General features: G+C 37.1%; 1 protein-coding gene across 5 annotated transcripts in view; it reads left to right on the plus strand.

The window, feature by feature from the left end:
- The window catches only part of grb10b (growth factor receptor-bound protein 10b), a 127,181-nt gene that overhangs the window by 47,593 nt on the left and 58,316 nt on the right, over window positions 1–21,272 (plus strand). For all 5 annotated transcript variants that reach the window (XM_048152294.1, XM_048152297.1, XM_048152295.1 and 2 more), the window contains exons 4-5: window positions 13,828–14,029; window positions 15,032–15,173. In XM_048152294.1, coding sequence (XP_048008251.1) covers window positions 13,828–14,029; window positions 15,032–15,173 — 344 coding nt within the window. The remainder of the gene's footprint in view (window positions 1–13,827; window positions 14,030–15,031; window positions 15,174–21,272) is intronic.

Consider the following 21,272-nt stretch of genomic DNA (forward strand, 5'->3'; position numbering starts at 1 on the left):
ATATATATATATATATATATATACAGTGGGTACGGAAAGTATTCAAACCCCCTTAAATTTTTCACTCTTTGTTATATTGCAGCCATTTGCTAAATTCAAGTTCATTAAGTTCATTTTTTTTCCCTCATTAATGTACACACAGCACCCATACTGACAGAAAAACACAGAATTGTTGACATTTTTGCAGATTTATTAAAAAAGAAAAACTGAAATATCACATGGTCCTAAGTATTCAGACTCTTTGCTGTGACACTCATATATTTAACTCAGGTGCTGTCCATTTCTTCTGATCATCCATGAGATGGTTCTACACCTTCATTTGAGTCCAGCTGTGTTTGATTATACTTATTTGACTTGATTAGGAAAGCCACACACCTGTCTATATAAGATCTTATAGCTCACAGTGCATGTCAGAGCAAATGAGAATCATGAGGTCAAAGGAACTGCCTGAAGAGCTCAGAGATAGAATTGTGGCAAGGCACAGATCTAGCCAAGGTTACAAAAAAAATTCTGCTGCACTTAAGGTTCCTAAGAGCACAGTGGCCTCCATAATCCTTAAATGGAAGACGTTTGGGACGACCAGAACCCTTCCTAGAGCTGGCCGTCCGGCCAAACTGAGCTATCGGGGGAGAAGAGCCTTGGTGAGAGAGGTCTTTACCTCAGAACCCAAAGATCACTGTGGCTGAGCTCCATAGATGCAGTTGGGAGATGGGAGAAAGTTGTAGAAAGTCAACCATCACTGCAGCCCTCCACCAGTCGGGGGTTTATGGCAGAGTGGCCCGACGGAAGCCTCTCCTCAGTGCAAGACACATGAAAGCCCGCATGGAGTTTGCTAAAAACCACCTGAAGGACTTCAAGATGGTGAGAAATAAGATTCTCTGGTCTGATGAGACCAAGATAGAACATTTTGGCCTTAATTCTAAGCGATATGTGTGGAGAAAACCAGGCACTGCTCATCACCTGTCCAATACAGTCCCAACAGTGAAGCATGGTGGTGGCAGCATCATGCTGTGGGGGTGTTTTCAGCTGCAGGGACAGGACGACTGGTTGCAATCGAGGGAAAGATGAATGCGGCCAAGTACAGGGATATCCTGGACGAAAACCTTCTCCAGAGTGCTCAGGACCTCAGACTGGGCTGAAGATTTACCTTCCAACAAGACAATGAGCCTAAGCACACAGCTAAAATAACGAAGGAGTGACTTCACAACAACTCCGTGACTGTTCTTGAATGGCCCAGCCAGAGCCCTGACTTAAACCCAATTGAGCATCTCTGGAGAGACCTAAAAATGGCTGTCCACCAACGTTTACCATCCAACCTGACAGAACTGGAGAGGATCTGCAAGGAGTAATGGCAGAGGATCCCCAAATCCAGGTGTGAAAAACTTGTTGCATCTTTCCCAAAAAGACTCATGGCTGTATTAGATCAAAAGGGTGCTTCTACTAAATACTGAGCAAAGGGTCTGAATACTTAGGACCATGTGATATTTCAGTTTTTCTTTTTTAATAAATCTGCAAAAATGTCAACAATTCTGTGTTTTTCTGTCAATATGGGGTGCTGTGTGTACATTAATGAGGAAAAGAAAATGAACTTAAATAATTTTAGCAAATGGCTGCAATATAACAAAGAGTGAACAAATTAAGGGGGTCTGAATACTTTCCGTACCCACTGTATATTGAACAGACAAAACCCATCCTGTTGTCAGTGGGCAGCTTTTGCAAGTATAAGCTGCGATATTAGTTGCCAGTTATCAAAAGATCAGACTCTGTGTGACTACACCAGAAGTGACTGTCCTGTTCTGCTTTAAAGAAAAGCTAAAAACAAAAAAATTGTAAAAACCAGTACACAATATTGACTTAAACCTTCAGTAACATGCCACATTGACTTTTACATCAACTTTGCTGTCAAGTAGTTTACATAATTAGATATTCTTCACATCTGTAGGAATATATCTGTCAGCTTTTCTGGAAGGAAAAACTGAAAAGCAGATAGATGTTTAACTTATATTTTATTAGAATTTCAAACAAAAGACTGGGGCAAGCCACCTGGCTCTGAGCCAACTCAAAGAGGGGCAAATTAGAAGAGGTCAGACTGGAATGGATCAGGCCAGAGAAACAGTCTGTACAGCAATCAGATCCAGATGGGAGATGAGAGAAGAGTCAGACAGGCTTTACTAGGTGGATAACAGAATAAACCAGGCAAGTCATTACCAAGGTTAATGGTGAGCAGAGATCAAACATGAGTATACAGTCCAACAATGTAATCAGCGCCAAGAGATAATACACTGACCAGAACCAATAATGAGAGCAAGAGTCAGCACCAGGATGGGCAGTCCATTGTGTTCTGGCAAAACTGAAACCACAACAATAACTGGGCAGAGGGCAGGGATGTATGCGAAACAAAAACTAAACCAACAGACGACTAATAATCTCGACAAGACTAAGAGAGATGCACGTGTGAACATGAAAGACACAAAACAAACTAACAAAAAAACAACAAAAAAACAGGGGAGATGGAAGATAATATAAAGTGGGGAAATCAAGAGAGAGTAGAAAAAGCTGAGACAATGAACAGAAGGGGCATGGGGGAGACCCCAAGACAGGTTTGACACGGGAGACACAGAAGACAGGGTGGACACGACAGAGGGAGTGGGGTAGCCGAAGCTGCACTGCTGCCGGAATGATGACTTTAACAATGGGGTTTGTCCTTGGATGCCAGCTTACTGGCCAGAACCCTTATTGACAGGTTATACCCTTATACCTGGGTGCCACCCTCCCATGGTGATCTGCAGCTCTTTTAGTGCATCCCCTGGACTGGACCAGCACCTCCATGGCCTCCATGGCCTCGGTCTGGGCAGCAGCTTACCCTGTACCCTGAGAAGAGAACAGAGGAGGTTGATAACCCAGGCAACACCTGAATGGGTCCACTCAAGGTCCACTAAAAACCTTATCCATGAGGTTTCACCCAAAATTGAAAATTCTGTCATCATTTACTTCGTCTCATGTCTCAAACTGTATGATTTTATTTTTCTGCAGAACATAAAATAATATACTTTGAGAAATTTTTTGGTTACCAGTATTCTTCAATATATCTTCTTTTGTGTTCTGCAGAAGAAAGAAAATCACACAGTTTTGAGTAAATAAAGACAGAATTTTCCTTTTTTGATGAACTATCATGTTAATTAATTGCTAGTTGAGATATTTACTAGTTTTGGGCTTGAAACTGGAAGGCAGGATCGGACCACATAGTTATTCAAGGTATTCCTTTGTTGAGGTCAGTGCCTCTCCTACACCGCATAGTTCTGATGGACCCTTGGGCAGCAATATCCAGGGCATTGCATTCTTTAGAAGAAAGAACGGTTTTAGTGTGGTGGCCGGACGGGGCTTATAAGATTATGGAATGTGAGGTATATGAAACTCACTGATTAGATTGATGTTTCCCAAGAACAGGCTGTGATCTCCATTATTATTTTTCCCTCTCTATTTATGCTCTGCTGTTTGACTGCCAGGGGCGTTTTTACCTATCATTCTCTCTCTGACTACTTTTACATTTTAAAAAACTACTTTTAAAAAACTGTTTATTGCAAGAAAGCTGTTTAAGACATGTCGTCTGAAACCTGAATGACTTATATTTTGAAGAATGTTGGTAATCTAACAGTTTTGGTTACAACTGACTTCCATTGATTGAAAAAAACACTGAGATAGACAAAAGGAAGAGAAAAAGTTGCAACGTGATTGTGAGTAAATTACAGAATTTTAATCGTTTGAGTGAACTATCCCTTTAATCCATGTATAAATGTGTCACCATCGGTAAATGATTTTCTCCATATATCATGTTTCCCTTTGTATGGTGAAATTCTGCAGGTGAATTGCAGTCATCTCAATAGGAATCCACGTGATTGAGAATTTTGTGTGAGGGACACTTGAGGAAAAAAATGTATCTGTGTGGATTTTACATCAGCTTCAAGTTTATTGAACTGTTAACTCTCAAATTTGCTGCGTTTACCAATTTAAAGCTGCTGGATTTGAAAGTGACCACTGAATAAGCGGTGCTTCATGCATCGCTACACTATTGACAATGGACATACCTTGCCTGCAAATTTTCGCCAAAGTTTTGCTAATATGACTCCACTTTTAACCTGTGACATCATGTCATTTCATGGCAGAGATGAATATATTGAGTGAATATTGACTTCAATTCCACCCTTATCCTCACACTAGCTATTGTATGACTATAGCAGATTAGTTATATAGACTACTTTTTTGTGTGTGTGTTTTTGTCCTCTTTGGAACTTGATTCCAAGAGTGGTCAAGATTCTGTCACCTTTCACCTTATTTTATATTGTACATATTGGAGAATTAGGATCAGCACTGCATCTACAGTACATTAACTATCAAAAATACAACTCAGGCTCATATTTTCTATTCTTCTCCCACTCCTTCTCTATATGAATCCCCCACCCTATATATTTCCCTCCTACCCCCTGTCCACCCCTCCTGTATGGTGCTTATGAAGGCACTGTATTGTTTAGCCAACATGGGAATGCTTTAGAGTGCTGTCTATATCTGTGAAAAGACTAGCTCCACTGCCTCCTTACACATGTATACATCCATGTGTGTGTGTTTTTGAGGCACATATCTCCCCCCATGGGTCTTTTACAGGACGTTCCTGCCCAAGCGACTCCTCCTTTCCCCTTTCAGTGCTCCTGTCTCTTTGTTCACTCACAATTTGCATGCTAATTGTCACCAGCTGGATGGTCTAATGGACTCAGTCATAAACATGGTGCTATAAAACATGGTGCTTTTAAAACTGTCTTTAACAGTCTTTGGCATAAGTGAACCAATTTAACCACTTTGTCTTGGGCAAAGAACCAGCAGACTCAAAAGTAGATTAGCTTAGATGTATTTTGTCACTGTGCCACTAATGGAACCAGATACACTGTGATAAATTAGCCCATGCACACCACTGCTAAAGTGGACCCATATGAAAATCAGTGTCGTATCAGGGTGTGTATCACCCCTTACTAATCATTGGAAACTTCCATTTTTAATACAAATTATTCTAAAAACAATTTTAGCCCTGATTTTCACTCGCTTACAGTTTTGTGGTAATCACCAACAAATGCCCGAAGTCGGTGCTCATTTACATGAGTAACAATCGCATAATGTGTATTATCAAAGACACGATATGAGAGAAGAGCCAATGCATTGCCAGTGCCGTGAGATGTTTAGATGCAAAATATCTGGACCTGTCTGCAGTGTGAAATGTGTTTTGAGAGAGCAAAATACAGGGCAAGGGAAAGTTTAGGGAAGGAATCATAGACCTGCAAAAGAACATCAGCAAGCATAGCTTCTGAAAACAACCATTCTCTCCTTCATATTATTCTTTTTTTCCCTCTCTATTTATGCTCTGCTGTTTGACTGCCAGGGGCGTTTTTACCTATCATTCTCTCTCTGACTACTTTTACATTTTAAAAAACTACTTTTAAAAAACTGCTTATTGCAAGAAAGCTGTTTAAGATATGTCGTCTGAAACCTGTATGACTTATATTTTGAAGAATGTTGGTAATCTAACAGTTTTGGTTACAACTGACTTCCATTGATTGAAAAAAAACACTGAGATGGAAGAAAGGAAGAGAAAAAGTTGCAACGTGATTGTGAGTAAATGACAGAATTTTAATCGTTTGAGTGAACTATCCCTTTAATCCATGTATAAATGCGTCACCATCAGTAAATGATTTTCTCCATATATCATGTTTCCCTTTGTATGAAAAAATTATAGTCCAAGGCACACTTCAGATTTAAATCATTAAAAAGCCTTTATACAACTGGCTAATTCATATAGAACACTTTTTAAAAATACATGATGGGGTTTCAGCAACAAATGCCTTCTTCAAAGTGCAACCTACAAACACATCAGTGCCTCACATCAGTGCCTCTTACCCAGAATAGCAAATTTGGACACACCTGTTAAAATGAAGCAGCACACAAAGATAATATCAGAAAAATGTCTCAGGTTGCGTATGCAACCAGGTTCCCTGAGAAGAGGAACGAGATGCTCCGTCTTGGTGTTGATGCTATGGAGAATAGCATCAGTGTGACCAGTGTTTGAGGCAAGTTTAAACAAACACCATTAATCATTGGCAGAGTGCAGTCCATGACGTCACATGTGGAACGCCTGTGAGTATAAAAGGGTGCCTGAGTTACATGTTATCAACTCTTTTGTCTGAAGGAGCGAACGTCCCTACCATTATTCAGGAAGGGAGGCAAACAAGAGAAGGACATATTGCAGTTTGCATAATAACTCTCATAAACCAGGCTCTATACCCCAAGGTAGCCACAGGGGGGTTAAAGCCCTACCCCAATATACTGCGGGGCAGCGCAGTTCATACCCTGACTTGCCTGTAGAAGCACACATCCAAAATAGAGCGTATATCTCTACTTCAAAACCCCAAAATAGTTGGGGAGGGAGGCAAAGAAATAGAAGGAAGCTTCCCACCATTATTCTGTTTACTCTGCATCAACCCTAAGGTTGTGAGGCTTAAGCATGGTTCTCCTCAAGAAGTGAGCAAACATAAACTGTGTCCATTATAAGTTTTAAAAGGCAACAGAGCTGGATTTTGCAACTCTATACACCTCTTTAACCTTTCGATTGGAGAAGTCACACAATTCCATGTAGGCAAAACCCATCTACAGTGTCAGGAGGGAGGAAGCTTAGAGCAAGAGAGAAAAATGTTTCCTCTATCTCTGTTAAATACCCTTCCTTTAACCCTCAAGGACCCCCAGAGAGGGATATATATCCTGAAACGCTGCTGACTGAGACCCCAGCTCTTTTGTTGCCTCACGTGCCTTAGTGCCTTAGCCTTGGCATTCCCTCATAGCATCAACACCAAGATGCAGCATCAAAGTTCTACTTTGAACCACTAGGTGGAGTACATCCAGTGCTAGTCTCCAAGGACACCACTAGATGGTGTCACAATAGGAAAAAGATAAATACCCAAAAGAACGGTATGACAGATTATGTAAGTGTCAGGTACAACAACAACTTAAAACACAAACAATTTAATTCGCACAAAACTCCCATTATAATCAATAAACCTTTCTATGCTTAAACACACTGTGTTGACAAATACCCCATCCATATTTAATCACACTGCACAGCTGCACTAGCCACTTTATTTTCCTCATTCATTTGAAATAAATATATGAGGTATAAATTGCTATGACTTTTATCTGTTATATATTTAAATATGTTCTGACTGTAACATTGGGAAGATTTTTTTTATGTTTTGAAAGAAGTCACCAAGGCTCCATTTATTTGATCAAAGATACAGAAAAAGAAGCAGTAATATTGTGAAGAATATATGCTGATTTGGTTCTCAATAAACATTTTTTTTAGTGTCATAGTTGAAAACATTTGTGCTGCTTAATGTTTTTTTTTTTTTTTTTTGTGGAAACCATAATACTTTTTTTTCAGGATTCTTTGATAAATAGAAAGTTAAAAAAAAAAAAAAAAAAATTTATTTGTAATAGAAATATTTTATTACATTAAAAATGTACTGTCACTGTTCATTAATTTTATGTGTCCTTGCACCTCCCCCCCCCCCCCCCATAATTTTACTCTCAATTCTTTGGAATTAATTGGTTCTTGACTCTGATCCCAACCAGCCAAGCACCAGCTATGGCGCTACCACCATTCTGATGGGAAGTGGCAAAAAAGTTGGCAGAACTCAATTCACCTCAGCCTGGAATTTAAACAGCTCTCTTGGCTATAATCAGATTCTGGCGCTGCAGTCTGTACTTTTACAAATACTTTTAGTAAAAGTTTAATCAGCTGATTTCCCACACGGTAATAAAACAGAACATTTGATGCAGTGATCCCATGGCTGCTGAGTCAGTTTGCATTGCGTTCTGCACTCGCTGAATGCTGAGTACTGACTGTAGCCGGCGGGGCTGGAGGAGCTGTTCTCCTGAATCATTCATGTCTGAGAGACATCCGGGATGAGTCCCAGTCCCTCCTCACGGGCCTCTACCTGAGAAACATGCCAGATTTAAATTTTAATATTTTCTTTAAAAACAAGCTTTTAGAATTCAGTGCCTCTGTTTTCTGTTTAGAACTGTTTACACTAAGGCTTGCCTCATATCCTGAGGAAAGGTTGAAGGATAGGATCATGTATTTGCTGTCTCCAGGATGTCTCTAAATAATTAACAGTTAAACTTTTTATGTCTACTTTTGTCTCATCCCTAAAAGACCAATCTGAATTTCTCAAACCTGTCATTATGGACCAAACAGTTACTTTTTAAAGAATACCCTGCTCATTCTTTTCATTTTAATGAAGGTGATGGGACTGTCAGTACTTAAATGTATCACAAAAGTGGTCCATAACTCATTCTGTGACTCATTCATTGGAGTATATGAGAGATGTAGCAATGTCTGATTCATGATTAGAAACTTGAAATCTGAAACCATATTTAAGGTTAAATGTTCTTAAAAACATTAACAAAATACTTATAGATCAAAGCTGAACTAAAGCATCAGTATGATGATGTTAATATTAACATTGATTCAATTTGTAAAACTGATTCGATACCCATTCATAAACGCTGAAATGCCTGCTGGGTTTCAATTATCTGATCCAGTTCACAAAAGCGGTCTGAAGGATTTGTTTATCAATTACACTTACTATGAAATCAAAATTGGCAATTCTTTCTTTTTTATTTTAATATTGTAGTGTTTATTTTAAATAATTTATCTGTGCACATTATTATTATTATTATTTAATTAATCTGCCCTCTGTCAGCAAACGGTTGCAGTAAAGGGAACTATTTGATATAACTATTTGCAGTTGTATCAAATTTATTAAACACAAACTCAAAACAAAACACTCTTGACTAGCAACAAAAACAGAACAACTGGGGGGTATTCCAGAAAGCAGGTTATGTGACATACCTGAGTATGTTTAAGAGTAAGTAAGCGGATAACCTCAACTTTCGGTTCCAAAAACAGAGGTAACTTTTAGGGTATGTAAGTAGCCATAGCAACTTGCTCTCTGAACATAACCTGCTCCGGAGCAGGGTTAGTTAGCTTAAGAGGAATTCAGATGCGTATTATATTATCAATATGGTTATATTAATGTATCTAAATTTGTTATATAGTTACAGTTATATACACAATGTTATATTATACAATATATAACTGTTTATTCAATTCTAATATATGAATGTATTTTATTGTCATCTCACACATGAATCTGCTTTTTATCCTTTATAACAGGACATTTTCTATGCTATAATTTCTATAATAAAATACATATCATATATGTGATAACTTATTAAATAATTAGCATCAAACAATATTAAGAATAAAAAATGATTGCATAACCACCCAATAGGTGGTGATGTGCACCAAGTAGGTTATGTAAATCGCCATTAAACAAAAGAAGAAGAATGAAGTAGAATGGCGCGCTTTTTCTTAGCGTCTGTTTCCATGGTGAATCATCGATTCGTCGCTCTGTTGAGAATGTCTTGTGTGTTAACCGGGAACATACTCTGGGTTGGCTGAACTTACTCCCGGACGTATTTTTGGAACCAGCATACCACGAGTAAGCAAGGTTTGGGTTAATCAACCGAGAGTTCAGGGTATATGTGACAGTAAGTTAACCCTGCTTTCTGGAATACACCCCTGGTATATCATGACGATAACTGACAATGAACTGAAAGAAACACAGGGCTTAAATACACAGGTGAATGAAACTAAATTAACAACAGGTGTAACACATAACCAAATCAATGATAAACCACAGCAACAAACTGAAAACTAGGGCTGTGTCTGAAATCACCCCTATATCCTTAAATAGGGCATTATTTGAGGGGACAGCCATTTGTAGTGGTGTCCGAAACCATGGTGGACATTATCGAGTGCACTCATTCAATCCCACAATGCACCGCAATATTGTGTATAAATTCCTTTTTAATTAATTATTATATTGTTTAACTAAGGTTTATGCATAGTTTTCATGACAGAGTTTAAAATAAATCTTTTTAATTAGGGATGCATGATATATCGGCCACAATATCGGTATCGGCCGTTATATGTTATATTACATTTTTAATGTTATCGTCCCGATAAGAAAATTTGGCCAATATATTAAAGCCGATAAATAATTGAATATTTCCTTCAGCCGAGACATTTCAGATGTGCACTGTTCACAGTTATGGTTTTGAATTGCTTGAAATATGACTGAAATCACTTCAGAAAGGAAAATACAGTTAAGTGCAACATATATAGCGCAAGTCTGTCATATAGGCTCCATAAAATTTTAATGAGAACATTATAATTGTGTGCTTGGGACATGGATTTTAATGGTGAGACTTTTGTTTTTGTAATAAGGCTTTAAAAAAATATATAAAAATTTTGAGTTTGATTTATCGGCCAATATATCGGTTATCAGCTTTCAAATATAAAGAATTGTTGGTTATTGGTGTCAGCCAAAATCGGTCCCTACTTTTAATTACTACTGGAGCTGCCAATTTGCTAAGTTTCAAATAATTATTAAAAAGCAAACATAAACTATGCAAAAGCAGCAGCCCTTCCGCTGCACTCAGTGTCCGAATTTGCTCGCTCGTTTTTATTCACTCCCTCAACTATATTAGTGGACTAAATTTGGGAATAGTGAATGAGGGTATAGGGGGCGATTTCGGACACAGTCTCAGAACTAAAACACTCCCTTTCACCCTCTTAATCTTTAATCAAAATAACTTTCCCTCCCTCTTGCAGCGACTTCTCTTCTCTGATGATGTTTACTGGTGTGAAGGCGGGACAACCTGTCACTCATATGAGATCGCAACAATAGCAAACCACAATGATCCAATCAATTCCTGATGGACAAAATCTAGTCCCGCCCTATATTTTCTTCTTGTTCGAGAAGCTGTTTCACTCCGATATATGTCAAAATAGGGAAGAAAAGACTATTGCAGCTTCCGTTTTTATGGCGACTTTATTCGGTCACAATGTTGTTGAAGATGGTCTGTGTGTAACAATCAGTTTGTAACATAGCTATTGTAGGACTTCAGAAGGAGAAGAATATAGCAAAAGAGTTGCAGATATTTTATGAAACTGGGAAATTTTGACTCTTTTTTGGAACTTAACAGCTTTGTTTCGTATTAACTGTAATTGCATGGAAAAGAGCGACCAGTACAATGTTCAGAAATTCATCTTCTTCTTTTTTTCTTCTTGATAAAAAAGCTATATAGGTTTGAAAAGATATTAAGGTGAGTAAATGATGACACAATTTTCATTTTTGGATGTATTATTCCTGTAAACATTTAGTCAAAGTGTTTTTATTGGGATCTACGGTAACACTTTACAATAAGGTCTCATTTGTTAATATAATATAAGTTGATGCAATAACTAACATGAACTAGCAATGAGCAATACATTTGTTACAGTATTTATTAATCTTTGTTAATATTAGTTGATAAAAATACAGTTGTTCATTGTTCATGTTAATTCACAGTGCATTAACAAATACAACTCTTGATTTTAATGTATTAGTAAATGTTGAACATTAACTAAGAGGATTAATTAATGTTGTAGAGGTATTGTACATTCTTAGTTCATGTTAACTAAAGCAGTTAATTAATGTTAACTTATGAAACCTTACTGTAAAGTGTTACCGGAACTACTGTATGCTTTGGTGAATTGTTTTTGAATTTGATATTCTAACAGAGGTTAATTTATGTTTGTAAGAGTCTCTGCTTTACAAATCATCAGGTGTTTTTTTTGTTTTTTTGAGTGCCTGCATAACCCCAATCTGAGACAGTTATTTTCTGAAACGTACACCTACCGTCACATTGGTGCCTACATTTGTAGCTATGCCTTAGTGAGGCTGGTTGAGAATGGACAGTGGATTTGCAAAGTCCAAAAAAAGTAAATTGGCTCTTTTAGTCAAAAAAGGAAGCCAACTACAGATTAGAATTTGTCCTGTGTAATTTGTTTTGATTTTTTTCCACATGTTTGTTTTGGCACCCTCTGCTGGACATACAAAAATATGCTTCTGTTTCCATTACAGAAGGCCTAGTGCATGCACATTGCACTGTCCTGTTAAAGGAATAGTTTACACAAAAATTCAAATTATTTACTTATCTTCATGTAATTGCAAATCTGAATGAATTCCTTTTTTTTCTGTGGAATGCGAAAAGGGACTAAAAAAATCCGATAGTAGTTCATAAGTCTTTTATTCCAAGTCATTTGAAGGTATAAAATAGTTTTGTGTGAGAAACATTTTAATGAAGACTATTTTAATGAAGTCTAAAAAAATTGGTGCATTTCACAAAAACAAAACCTAGTATGAATGATTCATTCATTGTTCATATATCAGTTTTTGGACTCAATTATCTGGTTACAACTTTAAGCTGTATTATGAATTAAATTCAGGTTGTTCATTATATCATATGGCTTCAGAAGACTCTGAATATAGCACACATTTATAACTACTTTCATGATATTTTTATAATACTTTTATGGTACTTCCATTTTGAAGCTTTACACCTTTAATTACCATTAATTATAATTCCATGGAAGTGAGTGACCAGAATATATGTGAACTTTAGGTTTAACGTTAGTGCACATATTTAAATGGACTTATTCAAACTGCATCGTGGTTGATGTTTGCCAAAAATGTGGTGGTGTTTTGTCATGCTGATAAGCCATGTTCAATTAAAATATCCTATCAATCACAGCTCTCTCTAGAGCATAGACCTGTTTGTCTGGTTTGGGTTCAGTCTGGGGACACAGTGATCACAGCCTAAATACTCCTAAAGTCAACACGAAACACAAAAGATTACCTTTTTATCAAAATGTAATAATTGACTCTGTCTCTTACTTTTTTAAATTATTTTTAATATTTGTAATCCCTTAACATCACCAAGCCATCTTATTTTATTGTTTTTTTACACAGGCCCAAGAACTCTGTCTCTTTTACCCCATGGGGTGACTTCACTCTCAAACCTCCCCACTGTGCTAAAGCCTCAGTGTGTGAATGTATCTTATAGCTCTCCAGAATCGCTAAGTAGAGAAGGGGCTTACCTGTCTCTATTAATACATAGGGATCAGCTGATTATCTGATGGGTTTTCAGAAAAAGGTCTTGCAGAGGGCACAGGTAACTCAGCCTTTGGGTCAGGAGAGGAAAGGTGTCAGGTCAGGAGAGGCCATTTAATCAATTTCTTCCAGATAAGGTGTTGTAAATAGGACAATTTTGACAATTCTTGTTAGCAGTTTTTTTATGTTTGCTGTTGTTCATATCTCACCTCACATAAGTAAAGCATATAAGTCATTTAAAATAAAATAAAAACAGATGCATGATCCCTGGATTATTATAAAGATTCAGTTCATTATAAATAGATGTGTTAGTTGTGAAGAGCATCTAACTTTGTGTTAATAGATGTAATGAGCATGTGGCTATATATAAAATTAATGCCTAAGAGCAGGACAGTTACCTATAGGTCTGCACATCCCTGAAATACATTGTGAGAGTTTCTGAAATTGTAGATCGCCCTCTAGTGGTGTGATTATGAAACATCTGTAGTTCCAGTCTAAGATGCTTTTTGCTTAATATAATGTTCCAGCCATGATAACAAACCCAATATAAAGGACAGATATATATATATATGTATACTACGATTTTGCTTGAAGACAAAAGTTTTTAACGTTTTTACGTTTTATACATTTTCAAAAGTATACGTTTTATACTTTTCTGATAAAAGGTAACTAATTGTAACTAACAGATGGGATGTTTAGAGTATTTTCTTCCTCTTTCTCTCCCTACCAGAGGATGACGTGGATCTAGAAGCTCTAGTGAATGACATGAACTCTTCCTTTGAGAGTCTGTACACTTCTGTGCAGACTGAATCCACTCCACTTCTGCTCAATGGCCAGCCGCACCGACCTGCCGCTTGTCACACACATGCTCAGGCCACCTCCCCACACCAGAGACTCCAGCGGTCCCAGCCTATGCACATCCTCGCTGTCAGGTAAAAACTCACTCTTCAAAATACATGAATGTCATTGCATTAACCAACCAAGTGGTGTTTATTTTAAAGAAAGACATTTAACAAGTTTATAGGTCTGAAATTATAAAACAATCAATATAGAGTTCAAAATGTACTTGACACTCTATGGTTGTTAAACATTAGTGGAATTTGTTGATAGTTAATGTGATAAACTACACTTGTGGTTACTCTGATAGGAGACCTATGTGATCTTGAGGTGAAGTGACTTCATATATCCACTAAAAATCAACTTGGGACCAATTGCACAAAAGTCATTGTGAAGAATGATAAAAGTTAATTTGGGAAGAATTTAGTTTTCAGATGATACCTACTTTGATATTGTGTTATTTAAAGCAGCAACATTCAGACATTTTTAATTATAGCGTACAGTAAGTGTGCAAACACAGAGCACATTTTGCTCTAAGAAATACCAAAAGCAGAGCAAAGTACATTAAAACTTCAAAGATTTGTCAACAACAATGGCTTAAATGAAGCACACACTGTGATCTTTTCCAGCTTGGCTTTCTTTGTCTCAATCAAGAGTGGCACAATTGTTATTCCATTGCTCTGTTGCACTGAAACCTTTGAGAATAAATGGTTTCCATTTAGTGAGTGTGTTTTAGCCTCTCAGCTGCGGATCAGAGCAGGAAGTTGAGCATAACGAGCTTGTGAACGAGGGTTCACTCTAGCAAAGGTTCACTCAGAGGTTACCATTCAGACTTCAGCTCTGAATTCCATATTACACACTCCCTCATGCGCTCAAACCTACGGCACAAATGTATGTGTGTGTGTTTCAGCTTTTCTCTGAAGTCCCCACTTCAAAAGGACTCCCTGTCTATTGCCAGCTTCAAAAATTGGCCCAAAATGCTAATGTTGCCCAAAGCCGCCAACAATTCGAGGCTGACAGTAATACTTTTGGCTTAGAGACAAGGTTTCATGTTTGTAATACAACCCTAAATCTGAGATTTTGCTTTATTCCTCCAGAAGGCTTCAGGAAGAGGAGCAACAGTACCGAACGTCCTCTTTACCTGCCATCCCCAATCCTTTTCCTGAGCTCTGCAGCCCTGCGAGTTCCCCTACACTCAGCTCTGGCTCCTTACCTCAGTGTCAGCCCTCAGGCAAATATGTAAGAGACCTTTTGTTCTCATTCCTCTCTTACTGCAATTACTAGTTTACTCGAAAAGTGGAAATTCTGTCATTATTTACTCATGTTGTTCCAAACCCACATTATTTTCTCTCTTCCATGGAACACAAAATGACAAATTCTGTAGAATCTTTTGTGCAACACATTTTTTTAATAAAACATAGTGACTAAAGTGCTCCAAAAACCACACACACACACACACAAAAGAAGTAATGTGCAGAAAGATTCTTCAAAAAATGTCTCTCCTTCCATGTTTCATGGAGAAATCATGGTTACATTTTATTTTAAGGTGACGTTGTTACAATGTAACTACACAAATACATACTGAGGAATACTAAATACTTACATTTACTTAATAAAGGGTTAAGGGTTAGGGTCAGGGTTTGGTTTAGAGTTAGTAAATATGCATAACTGACTGTTATTACTAAGTGTAGTTACGTCACCTTCAAATAAATTAGCAAAATCAACAGCACACTTGGTTGGAATGACAAAAGTGTGAATATACATCTAAGTACTAAGTAATATTAAGTAACAAGGCCCGGTTTCACAGACAAGGCTTAAGCTAGTCCTAGACTAAAATGCATGTTTTAGCTGTATTAACTGAAAGTAACTTGTACTGATATATCTTAAAATAAGTCAGTTCCATTGTTTTGTCTCAAGATGCACACCAATAATGTTTTTTTCTAGTGAACATTTATAAAAGCTACTGAAATACCCTAATTGAACTAAGGCCTAATCCTGGTTTAGTCTAAGGCTTGTCTGTGAAACCGGGCCTACATGTACTTACTATAGGGTTAGGATTAGGGTTTGGTTAGGGTTACTTGTGTGTAATTATGTAGAATTTATAGTTATTACTATAGTTACTACATGTAACACGTGTAACAAGGACACATGGTAACATTTTATTTTGATGGTCCCTTTTTAACATTCTGTTGAATATAAGTAACTTTGCAACTACATGTCAACTAACTCACATTAGACTATTAGTAGACTGTCTGCTTAATATCTGCTAACTCTTTATTGTGATGGTCCCACAACCACCAATCTACTGACTATAAGTAACTTTGCAAGTACATGTCAACTTATTCTAACCCTAACTCTAACCCTTAACACGATATGAAGTAAAATAACTAGCTTCCGCCAGACCGCGTTCCGCATTCAACTTACGGAAAAAGCCTATAACTGACGTCGCGTCTGTTGAAAAAGTTAATACGGAAGGCTTAGGGCGTAGCGTAAGCATTTTGAACTGCGAGAGGCGTTACACTTTCTTCGTATGTTGAATATGGAAGGCAGCCTGGTGGAGCAATGTGGAGAAGGTTTATGATGAATGGATGCACTTTTTTGAGCTTCAAACAGGTGGTTTCCTGTGCCATTATAAAGCTTAGGAACATCAGGGTGATTATTAATATAACTCCAATTGTATTCATCTGAAAGAAGAAAGTCATATTTAGGATGACTTGAGGGCAAGCAAATGGGGTAAATTTCATTTAAAGTGAACTAATCCTTTAAAGGGACCATCAAAATAAAGTGAATAGTGCTACCTTTTTTTGGGAATTATTCTGTTAATCATTCTGGGCTGCATTTCTCAAAATCATCGTAAGCTAAGTTGATCATAGAGACTGATGATTGGTGGCAGTGGTTGTACGATCTTTAGGCTCAAACACAGCCCTTTATGGTCATTTTCTGTTATTTTGAAAAGCACCTCAAAGATTTTTTGACATGTGACTTGAGATATTCGCATTGTGCCATATTTGAAGATTTTATATTTTGAATACTGTTAGGACAAAACGTGTTGAAATGTGCTGAAATGGAGTTCAGTGTGGTGTATTGCTTTAACATCTGTCTAGACACTGGTTTCCAGAGAAACAGGTCACTTCCTGTACTGTGTGACTCATGTGCTCTTACAGTAAGACTTACAGCTTTCTTACAGTTGTAATAAAAAGTTATGTCCACACGAATGTTGCCTAAAATGTATTCATATATTTATCCAAAACAAAATAATATCCTTTTCTGAAATTTTTATGGGGTTTTAGTAGTTAACGGGAGAGGACTGATGGGAAAAGGCAAGTAAATATTGAGAAAAGAGAAAAGTTGCGATCAGGAAATGAAGGAAGACAGATTTAAACTACTCAAGTTGCTTAAAAGGACCAACGTGCAGCGTATCTAAGAATGTGCCACATGCACTGCAATAGCAGACCATTTTGTTGTGTTTAGGATAGTCTTATGCGTGCATGTGTGTCTGTGATGATTTGCTGGCACCTGTAATTATTTGTATACATCATGCATACATTGTTTGGATATCTGTGCATGTATGCGTGAGAGCATCTGTTGTGTGGGTGGGTGGGTGTATATATAGCTATCTCTGGAACCCTGGCTGTCATATGTGTTCTGACTGAGGCCCTGATATATTCCTGGAAAGCCCTGTCAGTGCTCCAGGCTAACCTACTCCATATGGGGCCAAGGTCTGATACCGTAACATGGCCCCATGTTACCGTAAAAATCTCTGCAGACATTAATCAATTACCCTAATCCCTCTCTCTTTACTTTTATTGTCCTGTGGATGAAACCCAGTCGGGTTCTAAATGCTAGAGAAGGCTTTTGGTCTGTCCAAAAGAGAACACAACCTGGAAGAACGCCTGGAAGTAATTTAAAACAGCTGACAAATCTTCAGTGACTGATGTTGTCCATAAATATAATCAAGACATCAAGCACATTGCCTGTTGTTTGTATGTGAAATGCATGTGAATAGCAGACATTATTTTGGAATATGAGGAAATGAGAACATACTTGTTACTTGTTGGCACTCAAACATGGTACGACACTGTGTTAACAAAGGATGCAAGTGGTGCATCTCAATGCGTCAAAACTAAACCTCTATTTCAACCCTGCAAAGCCTGACATATGAAATAATAATCAGAAAGATCTTTTTTTAATTGAACAGTTTATTAAACCTTTTAGACAAAATATTTAAAAAAATAAAATAAATGATGATATTAATATGGCTAAGGTGAAAATCCAATCGCTTGTAATGTAAATCAATGAGATCTTTATAACAGTATAGCAGACTACTGACAACAAAATGCATATAAATATTAGTTGTCACTTCATATCTCCCAATAATACATCTTAGTATGATGATATTTAAATGTGTAATTTTATTATCAAAGCTCTTTAGTTATCAAAGCATATAATGCAATGCAATGCAATGCAATGATGATTATGAGATGTACAAATAAATGTTCCTCAAAAGACTGATGTGTGGATAATAAAGTTTCTTTAGTCTTGTAAGTATACAGGTTGAAGTATTATTAACAATATAAAAGTTATTCACTTTATAGTTATTTACTTTATAAAAATCATTGAAGATTTCACAGATAAAACATGACCTACAAAAAGGCGGGCGTTTTTAGAATTACATGAAAAGACCTTTTTCTTATTTGATACAGTAGGCTTTATAAAGTTAATTAACCAAGTTTTTTGTACACTGATTGAGGTGCATTATTATACCCATTTATATTTTAGACATGTCTTTCATAACATTATTTTATTTGTCAGAATCGTTATGTTATTTTCTCTCTTCCTTGGAAAACAAAAGTAGAAATTCTGAAGAATATTTATGCAACTCTTTTTCATAAAGCGGTTTATAGTGACCACTGTCATGCTCCAAAACCACAAAAAAGAAGCCTTCTGAATCCTATGATAGATTTATGTGAGGAACACACTGAAATTTAACTTTGCACATGTTCAGAAACCCAGATTGTCCATGTCTACTCCAATATAAAATAAAGGTAAACGTCAGAGAAACAATACAGTAAAATAAAAGAACATATCTGTGAAATCAACTTTGTGATGTTTCTGCTTCAGCTTACTTGTGATCTAATAATAAAAAATATTCATACATATAAATAATGTAGATGTATGTTGTCAATTTTCATTACAATTAAAATTATTAAAATGGATTTTCATTGCAAACCTCAGAGCTAATGGTCTTGTATAATCAGGGAACATTTTACAGTAGTGTGCAGATTGGCATTGCCAATGTATCAAGTCATTGCATCTCGATATGACGCTGGTCGGTTTCAGTGTAGACATAATGTGAGGCAGTAGAGCTGGATTGAGGAAGATTGTGACAAATTTTGAAGACAATTAATGACATTTGTCTTCTTTCTCTGAGTAAAGCCACTTCTCAGTACATGTGTGGGATTTAGCACATTTGTGACCAGTCACGGAAAGTAGGGACACAAGTCGGTTCTGGGGCATTTTGAGTTATTCACAGATTCTGAAAGTGTAGTCTCCAAGCTTTCCAACGATGTGTAACACATGGAAATCTGATAATATTTGGAGAAGTTGTGGCCATTTGAAGGTAGGCACTCAAGAAAGCTCTATAGGGAGAAAAATGCCTCTAAAGTTGCAGTTCTCACCTGTTCTCACCTGCTGGGAGTGACAATAGGACTCATTTACATCTCATTTAGATAAGCCATACCCCCTGTAAAGCTGCATGGACCGCATACCGCATGACAGGACAAAAGAATCACATAATAATGACCTGAAATGACTTGCATAATAATGAGGCCTTTCAGTCAGGTAGGCTGTGAAAAAACCCTCTGTGATGGTGTATATCAAACATACAGAAAAAACAGCAATGCTGTGAAATATTATTACAATTTAAAATAATGGTATTATATACTTTAAAATATAGCCTAATGTATTTCTGTGATGCAAAGTGTCTGAACAATGTTACCTTCTATACAGAGGAGTAATATTTCTTCAATATTTTTTGTCATCACTATGAGCGCTGGTGTTTTCAATTCATAGGCTACTTGCAGCCGGAGGGCGCTCTGTACAGCTTTAGTCCACAAATGCCTGCTAAAGAAGAATAGGCAATCCAGGAACTAACTGAACTAATAGAGGCCAGAGATCGCTAACTATGGCTATTCAAAACACTTTTCAAGACAATAAATACACGATTGAGATGATGCCTGCATGTATTGACTGAATTTGTGTCTGAATAGCGCTGGCTCCGTGGGCGTGGCTGCATTAGCGGATAATGAGCTGAATCACGGACTTCTGACATGGCTCTCTTTTCATACAGATTACATAAACACAGAAGGTTTGTTTTCGATTTGACTTACACGATTTAAAACTTGACATTTCAACGTTTTTTCAGACATAAGTATAATTTTTTTTTGTGATTAGTATTCACTAATTTACAGTTCATTTTCTGAGAACTATCAGATTGGACTTCGTTCAGAGGGAGACGAGAGATCACGCATCATGTTAGTATTCTTTATTTTTCAAAAAGCACAACATTTTGTTTTTACTCTGAGTGTACACAAATAAAAGAAGACATTCTATAGTTTCAATTTATATATTACTTATGTCTCTATGCCAAAAAATGACGGAGTATTTTAAGTCTGTTTTGCTGCAATGTGAAACAAATCCTGCAAAATGCGCCGGCACGTTACCCGACTCCAGAGAGGTAATGTCTTATTATGCCGCTTTCATCGTCGCTCAGATCATCTTCAGAATCAGTGAGCACTTGTTCATAAGCATCCGGCTTGTCGAAGAAGTACTTCAAAACATTTTCGGTGTAACGGCCACAGTTCTTCATTGAATTTTGATATCAGCTAGAGCTGGCCAGAGTGCTGCATAATAAGTAGCCACGCTTCCCAGTATGGAAATACACACAGACAATGACACACCCCTACTGCGTGCTAGAATCTCCGAAAAACAAGCCGATTTCGACCTCAAAATGTACGCTTTTAAATATACCAATACTGCTATCTCAAACACGGAAAGGCTTCTTCATAATCTCAACTAACAGATTCTGCAAAAAAACGAAAATCACCAATTTTGAAAAAAAATGCTTCTTTCTCATTTTGCTCGAGAGTTGTGCTGCCGATTTGTGTCCCTGGTTTCCGTGACGGGTCACATTTTAAAATTCTTTTTTTTTTTCACTTCACAATGAATCACCTCATCACAATAAATGTGGACATTTAATAAATTAACCGTTTGGAACTAGATCCTCATGGCTTCTCATTTTAACCAAGCCCTGACAGAAGAACGGACCTAAAAGAGTGG

This window comes from Megalobrama amblycephala, linkage group LG13 (genome assembly GCF_018812025.1).
Source record: "Megalobrama amblycephala isolate DHTTF-2021 linkage group LG13, ASM1881202v1, whole genome shotgun sequence".
In the NCBI taxonomy this organism is placed as follows: Eukaryota; Metazoa; Chordata; class Actinopteri; order Cypriniformes; family Xenocyprididae; genus Megalobrama; species Megalobrama amblycephala.